Source organism: Triplophysa rosa, linkage group LG16 (assembly GCF_024868665.1).
Source record: "Triplophysa rosa linkage group LG16, Trosa_1v2, whole genome shotgun sequence".
Taxonomy (NCBI): domain Eukaryota; kingdom Metazoa; phylum Chordata; class Actinopteri; order Cypriniformes; family Nemacheilidae; genus Triplophysa; species Triplophysa rosa.
The window spans coordinates 18,981,352-18,996,084 of NC_079905.1; the positions used below are offsets into that span (position 1 = coordinate 18,981,352).

Genomic DNA, 14,733 nt, shown 5'->3' on the forward strand with positions numbered 1-14,733 from the left:
ACTTAACTGTTCCCACACACCAACCATGCATTGATGAGCAGCAGGTGGAATCTAAAGCTCCACATGAGTGTGTGTCGAGGGGTCAGTGTTGGATGGCTCTTGGCACACTGCAGGTGTGATGAATTCCATTAGGTATTCACAGCGGCTCAGCTCTGAAGTGGAGGTAACCACGGTCTCCTTCCCACAAGTCAGCTTCACTGTAGTTGATCGGTTTGGACCCTGCCAGCACCCGGTGCCATGTTCGTATTTTATCACCAAATATTTATTATTTTCAGGCGCTGACCAAGCTCCCCATGTCCCAAGGTTGGTCTCTGAGGCTGAGCCGCCGTACTTGGGTTTCTGTGAAACCCGATTGAAAGGACACAGTCTGTAGATGTACTCGCTAGTTGAAAGCTCATAGCACTGGCTGTACATGTAAGTGAACTCGATATCAGGGCCGAAATCAAAGGACAGCTCCTTCTCAATATTTCTGATCTGATCATTCGCCCCCTTGAGAGCTTTCTCAGCCTCATTTAAGTCATCTCTAGCCCTCTGAGCAGCAACGATAAGAGCTTGAGTTTCAACATCATAAGGAGGCATGGCTTCTTCATCCTCCTGACTCTTCTCTGGAGTCCTAATACTGGGCTGAGCTTTATCATCCTCTTCATGTTAATCATCTTCGTCCTCCTCCTCATCTTCTTCCTCAGAGATGTCCTCCTCTGGATACGGCTCAGAGTCGTTGTCTCCGACTGGCTCCTTCAGTTCTTCCCCAGGTGTCTCCACTGGGGCAGATTCCACAGGCTGAGACTTTGATTTGTACTTGTCTTTAATGTTGGCCCAAACACTTTCAAATGCTGACGTGTCCACCTAGTCAGCGCCTCCCATGAGTCCCTGAGCCTCAGTTTCACTTAGTGTGCCATCAGCATCTGGGTCCAATTCTGCATGAGACTGAAGCGCAATAAAGAGACTATGGCATCTTACATCCGATTGCAAAGACTCTAATGTTTACGCGTCAATCATTGCTAACTTCTATTACCAATACCAGCAGTTTAGAGGAAAGTTGTATGTACAAAGTCAAAAAACTATGTGCTTCCCCTACTCCCAATACATGCCCTGGCTCATTATCCCATCACCCTTATATACGTGGGAATTCCCTCAGAGTGCCACCCAATGGACAAATATATTATTACAACAATGGTTACAACACTCCCTGTATAAACTATATAATAAAAACTCTTACTGACTGAAATTGTTTGTTCATTTTTCAGCGTTCTTTGTGGTGCATTTACTAGGGATGAGTCATGATTTTTGAATATTCGATTAGCTGATTTAATTATAGAACATCGAATACTTAGTGTGTGCGATTGTCGTCTAAAAATAAAGAACAAAAACAATTCCCCGTGTTTTCCGTGTTGATGCGGCGGTGACGCGTTCATGTAACCAGAAGGTGGCGCTGCTAATAACGCACCTAAAAGCTGTCCACAGACAACTGAACAAGTCTCACACTCACTAACATTACGTAGGCTATACACACTGTAGTCTTGCGTGGCATATACGGTAACTGTGTTAAATACGGGCGATGTTAAATATGAGTTATTTGTGGGTTAGGGGCAGAGGTGTAAAGAGTACCTGAAAACCATACTTAAGTAAAAGTACAGATACCTTGCAGTGAAAATTACTCCATTACAAGTTACAAGTCACCAATTCCAAAACGACTTGAGTAAAAGTCTTTGAGTATCTGATTTTAACAGTACTTGAGTATTTTACTCATACGAATGTAGGCTCAAAGCAGCACTAGTCCTCAACACTTAAGAGACACATCAGTGAAAAACTAGAAACAGTTGATTTGTGAGGAGAGCAATCGCATTTATTTTCTTAAATCATAATAAGACTGAATACCTCAAAATTGCAACAAATCATGGTCGACACCATAACCTACGTCATTACAAACACCCTAAGTCTCATTTAAGCTCAAGTGCTCATAAGTAAACCAAAGTCCTTCAAAAAGGTCTCTTCAATATAACAGATAAATAAAATAATGTTAAGTAGAATTAAAAAGTCAAAGCCTTTTTGCACTGGACATGCTGGTTTGGGCCTCATGGCCAGCTGCAGTCATGTCCTCATTTCACATACACGGTTAGCCCTTACCTGCCATTTCTACAGTAATACATTGGCAGCACTGTTGCCAGCTAGTTACTGTAGGTGTTTTACAGTAAACTACTGCAATGGCTGTTTGAAGATACATTATTAAAGAATCTATTAACGCACTTAAGTCACACAGTCTTAGATGAACAAGTGTAAATAACAGATGAACACAATAAATCTGTCAAGATTTCACCAGAGGAGAATTAAACACAAACATCAATAACATCTTCACATATTACAGACACCACTTTCACTTTATTTCTGTCATCTGTGTAAGATCTTATTGAGATTGAACTCTAGTTCATAGTGGTTCAATTATGTTTTAAGTCACCATTATGGCGATCAGTGTTTGCTTTGGTTGGACTCTTTGACTTTCTTGTAGCTTTAAAATGTACACTTATACAATAACACTGAAAGGGACTTTACAGGAACCGCAACTTTATGTTTGCTTAGTAACTGAAGATACATCTGAAAGAATTCAATCATTAAATAATAATAATATAGCATTTAAGATTTATTAAGATATGTTTGGTAAAGTGATTACATGTTATAATGGAAAGATCTCTGTCAGAAAATCTTTCTTTGCAATTGAGACACAGTTAGACACTTGACATACAAACCTCATCAATGGTGACAAACAATCATGAATGAGTTTTGTACTATGTACCCAGCATGCATTGCAGCATGAAGCTGTTCAGTTGATTGTCACCATTGTTGAGATTCATATGTGAATTGTTCATTTCTCTGTGTCCGACTCATTCTATAGGTTAATATTTTGTCTATATAGTGTGAGAGCACTTTTGAAAATTGAAATACTATACATTCTTTTTACTGGTTTACATCACTTCATGGCAATAGTCCCACCATATGGTCAAATTTTGAGCAAACATGTTTAGAGCACATTTAGGAAGAGTTAGTTTTAAAAATAAGAGCTTTTGTAGATGTGTGACCTACAGTAACTAGCTGGCAACAGTGTTGCCAATATATTACTGTAGAAATAGCGGGTAAGGGCTAACCGTGTATAAACCGCCAGCGATTGACATCTACCTGATACTGCACTCATATTCATATAAAGAAGCCATGTTGACAAGTTTTTGTAAGTTATGGCAAAATCCACAAGATTGTAGTACCTTCATTGCCCTGTAAATGGCAATATTAATTATAAGATAGGTGGCATGCAAAATGTAATGTGTAATTGCATTAGTCATTACAAATGTAGTGGAGTAAAGAGTACATATACTTGTTCAAAAATGTAGTTAAGTAGAGAGTAAAAGTTGCTAATATCTTTAATACTCAGTACAACTACAAAGTAGCCAAAAAGATACTTAAGTAAAGTAACTAAGTACATTTACTCCAATACTTTACACCACTGGTTAGGGGTCGGTTTATAAAATTAATGAAAATGAAGTGCAGTGCAAACTCTGCCATGTGAAGATTGCTTATTGTAGGTCAACCACAAGATGAGCATTCATTTGAGGTCAAAGCATCCACAGGTCAGCGGCAATCGGATAAATTACTTGTGCATTTTTGTGTGAATGTCTTAACATAATTTAACATTGGTATGTACTGATGATCATGGAAGCATAAGAAACAGATGAATGCATGCATACTGTTAACCCTTTAGAGCCTAAAGGGAAAATACGTTGTTTTCACACTTTTTGTTCTTTTGACTGTCAAATTCTAACACAAAGTCCTATCATCATGTGCAAGGTATCGTTTTTTTTCGGAAAACAACGGTCTTTCAATAAAATAAGGGTTTTCACTATTACTGTATGTTGTGAGTTTGTAAATAGAATTGAAATAGACAAAAATAAAAAAACGTAAATACATATTTACTGATTTTTATTCAGACATTCTCAAAAAACTAAAGAACGAAAGAATCTAGCACTTCAGACATGAAGAATATACTGTAGTACATGCAAAAAAGTCTTTTTAGTGTCACTCATGTACATAGTTTTCATTCAGGAGCCTTTTTTGACACCAGTTCTCCAGGCGTTTTTTTGCTCTTTTCACTCCATTCACTCAAATTAATGCATACAAACACACATGCATACACACAAATACACATGCTTCAACATATGCATGCATGCACGCACGCACACAAACACACTCAGATATACACATGCACTGCGTATGTCCACGCATAACGTTTTTTTGCATTTCACTCCATTCACTCAAATGAATGCGTACAAACATACATGCATACACAAAAATACACATGCTTCAACATATGCATGCTTGCACATGCATGCACACACACACACACGTCCACGCATAACGTTACTTGTGCGCACATACACGCATATAAGAGCACACACGCATCCATACAAATTCAAGCATGTGCATGAAGGCATACGCACACAACACAACATATGTGAAACTGGTATTTTGAAACACTAAGTCTAAGCCTATTTTACGGACATTTCTCATGAGACAACATTTACTTACCCATCCACGTCTGGATCGACACCCACAGCATTTTCTGAATATGCAGACTCCTGTTCAGAAGAGTCTCGCACACTGTCAGTTTCATGATCAAAAAGTATCTCAATCACCTCTGATGCTGTATATTTCCTCTTCGCCGTGTTTCGTTTGCCTATTTTTATTTTATTTTACTTGCTCAAAAACTCTCTAATCTGTCGCACTCCGTCACTCCCTGTTCATATCTACCCTCTACCACTCTCCACGAAAACCGCAGCAAATGGCTTATGAGACGCAAGTGATTACCGTAATACATACATGTTCAAAAAGCTCAATTTGTCTACTTTTAGGAGCAATTAAATTTTTTTTGATAGCATAAATGGTTGAAGAGTTACGGTTAAATGAACACCGCTTGGTAAAATGCGTCGGCGACGACGCATTCGGCTTTAAAGGGTTAATGTATTGCACATTATGCATTCTTCCTAGTCAAGTTAAACACACAAAACTGATTAATACTGTCTCTCTAACATTTATCAGACAAAATGTTATTATAAATTTAATCAACATAGTAATCAGTGGATATGTTGTGTTGGTATTTAGTGGAATTTGTTGCAAATACAGCTGCTTCCACTGTCTCTCCCACTTTAATCCATTCAAACAGACTGACAGTTTGGAACTATTGAGAGCTCCATGAACCACGTGACCACGCAGTGACGAGGTCAAAGTGTGTGTCGCAACTCTGTTTTTCAACGGCACTGGTACAGCCTAGGGCCATCACAACAATATATGATTTGTCACTACACGTCACGATCATTGTTACATAAACAATTTACGATACTATCACACTATCTAGTGAAATTAAAAAAATAATGCAATTTCAGTCAAATTCATCTTTAATTTGGGGTTTTCTCTTTTTTGGCCAAGGAAGACGACTCAAACTAGGAGGTAGATAGAGAGAGTTCCAACCATTGGAAACCCTAAGGCAATGTTAAACTGGTGCGTAACCACCACTTACTATGTTGGAGTGTCAACCAGATACTGGGACTGAATTGTTTACGATATTATTATATATGTTAGGGCTGTCAAACGATTAATCGTGATTAATCGCATCCAGAATGAAAGTTTGTGTTTACATAATAAATGTCTGTGTACTGTGCATATTAATGTTGCATTTATAAAATAATACATAAATTTTATGAAAAATATAAATTATACAAATGAATAAACATTTACATATAATTTAAATGATTGCTGGTAAATATAAACAGTCTCAGCCTCAGACTCAGACAGGCTAAACGTCTGATGCATAAGGCACACTTTTCTAGAAACACTTCAGCACGTTCAAAGTCGTCATCTGATTGGTTGAATTTCACAGGATTTCCGGGAGATGTGCGTGTCGCATTCTCTAACGGTTCGCCTGGAAACAGCACAAAGCCGTCTGATCTAAGAAGTAAGCTGTCGTGTTTACAACGGTTGCTATAAGAATTCATCACGATCGACTAAACGCTTAATTTTTAAAAGTATGCGAGGTTCACGGTCTTGTTACTGCGGGGACATTTCCACGCCTCTAAACATGACGTGGCACAAAACGAAACGTGATTGGTTGCTTTACCTGTCAGTCATATGGCCTCTTGGGTGGGCCTTGCCCAAAGAAAGGGGCGATAAGTTCCAGACCTTCAGTATGAAGTACGCGAGACTAATATAAACAAATACACTAAAATATTTTTAAAATATGTTTACATGTATGTATACGTGTTTAAAATACAAAATTAATATGCACAGTACAGAATTATATTTTGTTAACGCAAACTTTTATTCATGTATGTGAATAATCGTGATTAATCTTTGACAGCCCTAATATGTGTCATATTAACACAGTATTCAGTAATCATGGTGATTAATTAAATATGACTGTTGTTGTCAATATCAGTTAGTTACACGGTTTACTCTTGACTGATAACATTACACGTGCAATGTTGTAAAAAAATAGCTCGATGACCTGTGAGATATGTTTTGAAACCAAACAAACAGGAGGGTTTCCCATCAAGGCCATGTAGAAATCTTGTAAAAAAAAGAGGGGGATGTTTATAGAAGCAGAGAACAAATTGTCTTTACTCTGACTGGTTGATTTGTGGACATGTCAGGGACAAGCTCTAGTTTAAAGGTCTCTATAAAGTATGATAAACAACATGCTAATGGAAGCTCTTTTATTCAAGAGAAAAACACTCATCTACAATCCAGGAATCAAGCAGGAGCCAATGTCACTTCACACAACAAATCCCCCTCTAGGTTGCTAGGTTATGATAGTTTGCCAAAAAGCCACTATAAACCTTCAGGAGGGGGTGGGGCATGTCTTTAAAGCACTGCTATGATATAGCACAAATGCCATATTCATGTAGCATGGTATTTACATGGCACTCAAAGGCACAAAATTACCATGGCACTCTTTGTTTGTCCACTACATCTACTGTTTAGTGTTTACTGTTTGAAATCTTTGCACACTGTTAAGGGACACTACTTATTAATTTGTTATGGTTTTGCATAAGAAACAATAACTGCAGTAACTAGGGTATATTGACTATAGCAATGTTAACCCCTTTACCTCAGATGTGTAGTCTGCATGACAGATCACATCTCTTAACAGCACATCTAACTATTCCAAACCTGGATGCAGCAATCACACAGACTTTGGAATTTAAAGCTTACAATGTTAAAATCCATGGCATTTAGACTTCCTCTAGCCCTGACTTAACTGATTCAGGATCAGCCCTGTATTTGCAGGCTGGACAAGGACGTGGGTCCCTATCTTCCATTCAGTCGGCTACTGAACTACCAGTACATGAACAGAACGGCTATGATTGAATGACGATTATCTTACCGATCTAAATGTCTCTCCCGCCATTTGTCCGAACTGTCCGATAATCGCATGAATGACTCTCTGCGGACTCCGGGCACACTTCCTCGCGTTTGTCGATCACGCAAGCAGTTGAGGAGGATGCGATTGGACAGACAGAGCTCACACGCGCAACTCCACTGGTGCGACTCCATCAGTCATGTGACAGTGGTGTGACGCGCAGCGCCGCCTACCGTTTCTCAATGCTTTCTTACGATTTATGATTAACAACAAAAAGACAATAACAACATTCATCCTCCACAATCTGTAGTGAATTGTACACCATAAATTCCACATATATTACATAAACAAATATATAAACCAAATATATAAACAAAAAAAATAAAGAAAAAATAAGTGTGATTTTTGCTGTAAAAATCACACTGTGCCACCAAAATCCTTCTGTATTCACCTCTTTTAAACAATTAACATATAAAGAAAACTCCCCTTGAAAAACAATTAACCTAGGGGGACTTAAAAAATTTAGATTTATGAATATATAATTTCAATAAAATAAGTTTATTATTCACCACAAAAGATGTATCTTTGCTTTTTATTATCAAACCAAATTGTATATTTTCCCATGATAATGTTAAACTTGCAGGTATTTTCTGCTGCATCCATTCAAATGCATCAATCCAAAAACAATACATCAATTTGCACTGAAAAAATAAATGTTCCACCGTTTCAACATCAATTTACATTTGACGTGCGCCACTGTGCTAGCGAAGAAAGCCCCGCATTCCGGTTAACGATCCAATCGTCAATCGACAATGACAAACGATTCTCTGGGGCGGAGCTTTATGTGAGGCGCTTGCCAGCCTGTACGCATGCGCAGTAGCTGAAGCGACCTCGAAAAAGGTGATTTTTAGCGCAATTTAACCTTAGCAAACCGAAGTTGTGGTACAGTCCATAGCAGGTTTAATCATTGATCGGAAGTATGCTATTTAATTGTAGTAATAGATTAGCAGTGGCCAATGAAATGCAACGAACAACTTTACAAAATATTGTAAGCATGACAAAAATCAAATCGCTTCTGTTATTATAAACATTTAGGTCTGTCTTTATCACGTCATTACAACAGACACGCGTTTTTAAAGTAAATAAATGAGTAATTATTGTTTTTGTAAAAATGTAATGCTACCTCCAAGCAACACACAGTATTGAATGTTTGCATATTGCCTGACAAACTGCTTAATCCCTTGAAACTAGAAGGCAGGCGGTATGATCATGATATTTCATCAGATTACATCACAATGCTGAGGTTTGTAAGTCTCAAAGGTGGAGAGGAACAAATACAAATATGGTTGCAAAAGCTTTACTCAAACATTACTGTAAACATTTTCGTGAAATATTTTAGAAACAAAAAAAATCGTACTTATTTTATTTTTTGTACTTTATTTTTATTAATCGTACGTAATTCTATTCAAACAATTTATTATCACAGCACATTATCATTATTATTTGCGATAAAGTACATAATAGAGCATGCATTAATATTAATTCGTTTCAAAATAGTGTGCGATTAAAGTCTCCCGGAAGTGGATGGAGTCTCGCTCGCGCTGCAGTCTTGTGTTTCCTGTTTACGGGCGGGAAGAGTGAACCTGCACCTCAATCGGTCCTACATTATAGCTCGTTTTTATCGAGTTATTTTCACTGCACTTCTCGGGATTCTTTTGGCGTTTTTTGATCCCTTTATTACTTCCCATTAAACGCGTGCTTCCGTCCTCCGTGTGTCTCTGACTGAAGTTTAAAGGTCCGATGGAGGAGCCTGCAGACTCCGGCGGCGGTGCGGCAGCAGAGGGCCCCGTGTTGCAGGTGACGGAGATCCTTTGCCCTGCAGGAGTGCGTCCACTGCGGCTGCTCGAGTGGAAAGTCAAACCCGGAGCTCTGGTGAACGTTGACTCCGTGATCGCCGTGTGCGCACCGATTCCTACAGAAAGTGAGCAGAGAGCGCCCGAAAGGAAGTTGAAATCGGACCGCGCTGGAGTTGTGAGGGAACTGTGCTGTCAACTCGGGCAGGTCATCGTGCCAGGGTGAGATAAGCTGTCTTGCTTTTAAACACTTATTTACATTGACCAATACACAGCAGGATTATCGGTTAACGTTTTGTATTGGCAGGTTTAAATGGTCTTTCGCTACGCATGCAGGCGCTGAGTTTATGGCTCGTGTGAGCTCACTAGCGCATGCTGAGCTCTTGACAGAATTTCCGAGCCCAGTATATTAAGCGTTTTTACACATGCTGTAATTGTAAAATATTCCCGTTACCTTACAGATATCACCGAAATAAGTGATTTAATTATGGGCTGCGTCTGTGACAGCTCTAGGCTCCGTAAACATCTTGTAACACTTGGGGGAGCGGCCCGCTCTTTTGTAGCCAATCATAAAAGTACTTTGCTTGTCAATCATTTTCGCTTACGAGTGAGTGTTACACTGGATTGGCTGCTGTGTAAGCAGAGGTCGGGTTTTTGGAAAGTGGGCGTGTTCGAGGCACAAGGGGCAGTCAGAACTAAGGGACTCGTGGAAGTAAAAAGGCTCAGAAACACACGCACACGTTACTTTCAGCATTGTTTGTAACTATAAGTTACAAAAACATCTTAAAGGGATAGCTCACCCAAAAATAAAATTCTGTGATCATGTATTCTCACCATCATCATGCACGTTAAAACCTGTAAATCAATGGGGCGCATTGTTTCTTCAGAATATCACATTTTGTGTTCTGCAGAAGAAAGCATACAGGTTTGGAATGGCATGAGGGTGAGTAAATGATTTTCATTTTGGGTGAGCAATGCCATTTATGTTTTGTTGGGGTGATTCCACCTTCCGCCGTGTTGAACATGTCACTTGCATAATTTTCTTTCATCTTACAAGTACTAACGTGTTGTATTTAAATCATAACGCAAGGGTTATCCATCATTCTCAAATAACGTGCACGTTTTTACCGAAAATCTATTAAATCCGGTTTTGGCTACTGAAGACTTTGCCAAATCTTGAAACAACTCTCAACAGAGAAAAACACATTAAAGCAATACAAAACCATTAGTCGCCTTGGAATTATAAGGTTCTATCTGTGTTCTGAGTAGTTATTGAGCTTTTTGCATTTTTGCATTTCGTATAGCAAAAATGATATGGGGAACAAATCTCTTTCATACATGAAAAAGACAGACACCCTTTTCTAAATGTACAATATCAAAATCCTCTGAAAACCTCTTAAATTTGTAAATCGGGATTTTTGGAACAGGTCAAACGCAGATAAGACCTTCTAATTCTGATAAATCACTTTCTGCTAAGGTTCTATCTTCCAAATATTAATAAAAGCAATCATATTCAAGCAACAGACATTAAAAAAAACTAGCGTAATGTGTATAAAAGGTTACATTTACTGCTTTTATGACATTTTTCATATTTTAGGACGCTTAACTTTTTTTTGTTCAAGATAAGCGTTAAAGGCAATTCTAAATGTTTTATGTAGAACAGATGTTCATTTTAGGTAGGTATATGGTGGGTTTTCAACACATTATTGCAGGAACCATTAAGATTCCGTTGGTTTAGACAGAAAGCAGCTACTGTAATTTGGCCTAGACCTTATTCTACAGAAGGTTGGACATGTAAAAGTACTTTCTAGATATGAGTATGGCTTAAATAACACAATGTTTATTGTTGTAATTAAGACTGTTGACATTGTTGACTATTTGGCCTTTAATATTGTAAAAGTTAGTCGCATTATGAGAGTCTATGTAAACATAGCAATTAGGAAGCTAGCGCTGCTGGCTAGTGTTGTGTCTATAAATATAAAAATAAACTCCTTAACAAAAGCTAAAGCAAAACAAAAAAAAATACTGTAGTGTGAGCTGCTGTCCTTGACAAGAGTAATAGTCTACCTTGAGGTTTCGTTTAAACATTGTTTTTTCCTAAGATATTTCCCACTGTCACTAGCTAAATAGAACCTTTTTTCAAGTTGCTAAATGTACACATTTAAAAAAATAAACATAACATAAAGTAAATAAGTTGTCACAGAATAAGAAAATGTGAATAACCCAATTTTCAGATATCACCTTATAATTCTAAGGCGACGCATTGTTGAGCCTTGTGGATAGATGTATAGACCACTTTGGAAGATGTAAACAATGCTGGTCCAGAGAACTTCCTGTTCAGTTTTCAGCACAGCACAAACTTTGAACTAAATACCACTAACTGAACATTTGTAACCGAATCAAAGTGTTTATGAATATCTTTAAGATTTGTTCAAAGTATAAAAATAAAGTAAGAAATTAAACCAGAAGTGCTCCTCGACCAGTGTTTACATTTCACAACATGGTCTGTTCACAGGCTTTAAAGAAATATGAGTTATCTGTTTTGTGTTTACAATTTACAGCAGTTCATTATCATTTATTGTATTGTATTACTCTCATTTAATTTGATCCCATTGATACATTTTTGCTTGCAGCCTCTAGCAGTAGAGGGCGCCACACACATTTGTTTAAAGCTTGGGTGCAGACTCCAGTCTGGACTCTGGAAGGCCATTGTCATTAAGTTAGTTTAGATGCAACCTTGCCCCAAACCTTTTTTATATTATCCTGAAGAGTGAAGACTGCCCTTTGTATGCTGATTCAGTTGATTAGGGTTGGAAATAAACTGTAGGGACGTAGTTCTCAAGCGCTTTGGTACCTGTGGTGTAAAGTTTCTGACAATAATTGTTTACAAATATCAGTTTGCATTTTACTTTGCCATGAGAAATGAAGTACATTTGATTTGTTTAATTATGTTTTAATACATCAATGTCTTAACAGAGGTGTCATAGCAAAAGTTGAAGAATGCAGCCATCCCATAGTGATGAAGGGCCTCTGTGCAGAATGTGGCCAGGACTTAACTCAGTGAGTTAACACACATCTATTCTGTATACCTCTTCTAACATTTTCCATTTAAGATTTTCTTCCTGTTTGAGAACCATACTGAATCATCTCTTCATGTCCTTTCTTGCTTGTTAGTTTGATCAGTTCTTAAAGATATTTATGGTAGATTACTTAGGAAACTAGATGGTGCTGATGATGCAGGTGCCCTTTTATTTTCCAGGCTACAGAGCAAGAATGGAAAGCAACAGGCCCCCATCTCTACAGCAACCGTTTCCATGGTGCATAGTGTTCCAGAACTGATGGTCAGCTCAGAGGTGAGTGCTACCCCCACTGATCATTGTATATGACTGAGTTGTAAATTCATTGTTACTTTGGATGTTATTTGCAATATTTATGTTAATTTCAGAGAGGACCTTGATGTATAGAAATTGTTAAGGTAACTGTGTGGACTGCACATTGTTGTAACAACACACATGTAAATGCTTAAAAATAAAGCTTCATGACTAAGTTCAAAGAAAAAAATTGATTTCACAATGAGCAATTGTCATGTGTCATACATATGTTGAATAGATGTATTTGCTACTGTAATGAAGAAGATGAATGTGACTTATTCACTATTTACTAGCCATGTAAAATTCCTGACTTAAAATAAATAGCCATTTACATGCTTAAGACGTTTGCATTATAAGAACGGGGACTGGTAAGGTAATGTTTTATGATTAACATCTAATAACTCTTATTAATTCGGTAGAATGTCTGGGCATGCCAACGTAAAGGGGTGGTGGCTTCAATGTTATGACATCACGTACAATCTATTTCTTTATTATAGATCTGTGGCACTGCCAGAACACCACCAAAGTTATGTTATATTTTAAAGGAATAGTTTACTGTCATGTTGTTTCAAACTTTTAATACCTTCTTTGTTGGAGCATTGAAGAATTTTCTTCAAGAATGGTGCTTTTTTAATGTCAGAATTGTAATTTTTGGTCACCTTTTCCTGTAAGAGTGAAAATCAGTTTTAGCCTGTGCTTTTTAGGTTGTATTCCTTAGTTTTACCTTAGTTGTATTCCTTAGTTTGATATCATGTCTTTTTATCATGATTACAGTGTTTAAATCAAGTGCATATTTAAATCAAATTATTACACGGCTCGTTAAAATGCTTGAGTCTGATTGGCCAGTCGCAACATTTGCAGGTTCGTTATTCCCAGATAACAACCTCTCAAACGGTAACCCAGATGCAGCATATCATTTTGACAGGTTTTTTTTTGACAATATAAATATAAATATGTCTTTTAATAACATATATGACATTATATTTACAAATGATTAAACCTCGGGTCCTGATTAAACCTCGGGTCCTGATCACACTGTCGGGGCTTATTTCTGCGATAACAACCGGCTGCCTGTACATTATCCCTTACTTAAGAAGCTCTTTAAATGGGTTCATGTAGAAAACACTCAGATGACAGATGGTATTGTTGCATCTTTTAATAAGTGTCCAGCACAAAAGCTCCATTTTTGATTTTTTTGTCTGTGAGCAGCAAGCGGAGCAGCTTGGCCGAGAGGACCAGCAAAGACTTCACAGGAACAGAAAGTTGGTGCTGATGGTGGATCTTGACCAAACGCTGATCCACACCACTGAACAGCCAAGTCACCGCATGTCCAACAAGGTAACAGTCAAAAGAATCACACTAGCTTTTAAGAGGATGCTAGTATTGTTCTAGGGCATTTTATGAGTATGTTTGGCTCTGCTAATGCAGTGCTCCTCCAATTGAGCTACAGTTTAATCACTATAGTTACATTTGCTGTATGTCAAATTCGGTTGACCGATATAGTTTATTTCAATACTGGTAAGTAGCTCTTTTAAAACATTTATTATATGCAGTATTTATTCCAAATCTACTAAAAAAAATTTAGTGTTTAATTGAAAAATGAAGGGCAACAAAATGACATTTATCAGCCTGGCGAATTCCTGAAAAAAAACAGCTCCAGAATATAAATATCCATTTATAGGTTGTTTTAATTTACTATTTATACGTATGGTTTTAGGTAAAATAATTTTTATTTCAATCTGTGAGCTCGTGGCAACATTTCTCTCTCAAAAAAAAGTATACAGTACATTGGAGCACTGTAGGTGAGTAAAAGGTCCCATAAACATGCTTATGATGTTGCTGTTCGCTGTATAGATATATTTTATTTATTCTAATAGCTTTCCATTAGTGTTGTTCTTTTTACCTGTCTGATTGACCACTTCTGTGATGTCATTTCAGGGAATCTTTCATTTCCAACTGGGACGAGGGGAACCGATGCTTCACACACGACTCAGGCCTCATTGCAAAGAGTTTCTAGGGAAGATTGCCAAACTCTATGAGCTGCATGTCTTCACCTTTGGCAGCCGTTTATATGCTCATACCATTGCAGGTATGTTAATAAGATGAAACT

General features: G+C 37.7%; 2 protein-coding genes across 5 annotated transcripts in view; one reads left to right on the top strand and one right to left on the bottom strand.

Annotated features, from left to right (window-relative positions):
• adck5 (aarF domain containing kinase 5) overlaps window positions 1–7,603 on the bottom strand; it is a 49,200-nt gene extending 41,597 nt beyond the window's left edge. The window contains exon 1 of one of the 3 annotated variants that reach the window (XM_057354654.1): window positions 7,424–7,603. In XM_057354654.1, the coding sequence (XP_057210637.1) occupies window positions 7,424–7,447 (24 nt within the window). In that variant the 5' untranslated portion in view covers window positions 7,448–7,603. The remainder of the gene's footprint in view (window positions 1–7,423) is intronic. The other 2 variants (XM_057354653.1, XM_057354656.1) reach the window with 2 other exon arrangements.
• A 1,397-nt stretch (window positions 7,604–9,000) lies between these two features.
• The window catches only part of ctdp1 (CTD (carboxy-terminal domain, RNA polymerase II, polypeptide A) phosphatase, subunit 1), a 172,259-nt gene continuing 166,526 nt past the window's right edge, over window positions 9,001–14,733 (top strand). For both annotated transcript variants that reach the window (XM_057354651.1, XM_057354652.1), the window contains exons 1-5: window positions 9,001–9,474; window positions 12,229–12,312; window positions 12,512–12,605; window positions 13,833–13,961; window positions 14,562–14,712. In XM_057354651.1, coding sequence (XP_057210634.1) covers window positions 9,200–9,474; window positions 12,229–12,312; window positions 12,512–12,605; window positions 13,833–13,961; window positions 14,562–14,712 — 733 coding nt within the window. In that variant the 5' untranslated portion in view covers window positions 9,001–9,199. The remainder of the gene's footprint in view (window positions 9,475–12,228; window positions 12,313–12,511; window positions 12,606–13,832; window positions 13,962–14,561; window positions 14,713–14,733) is intronic.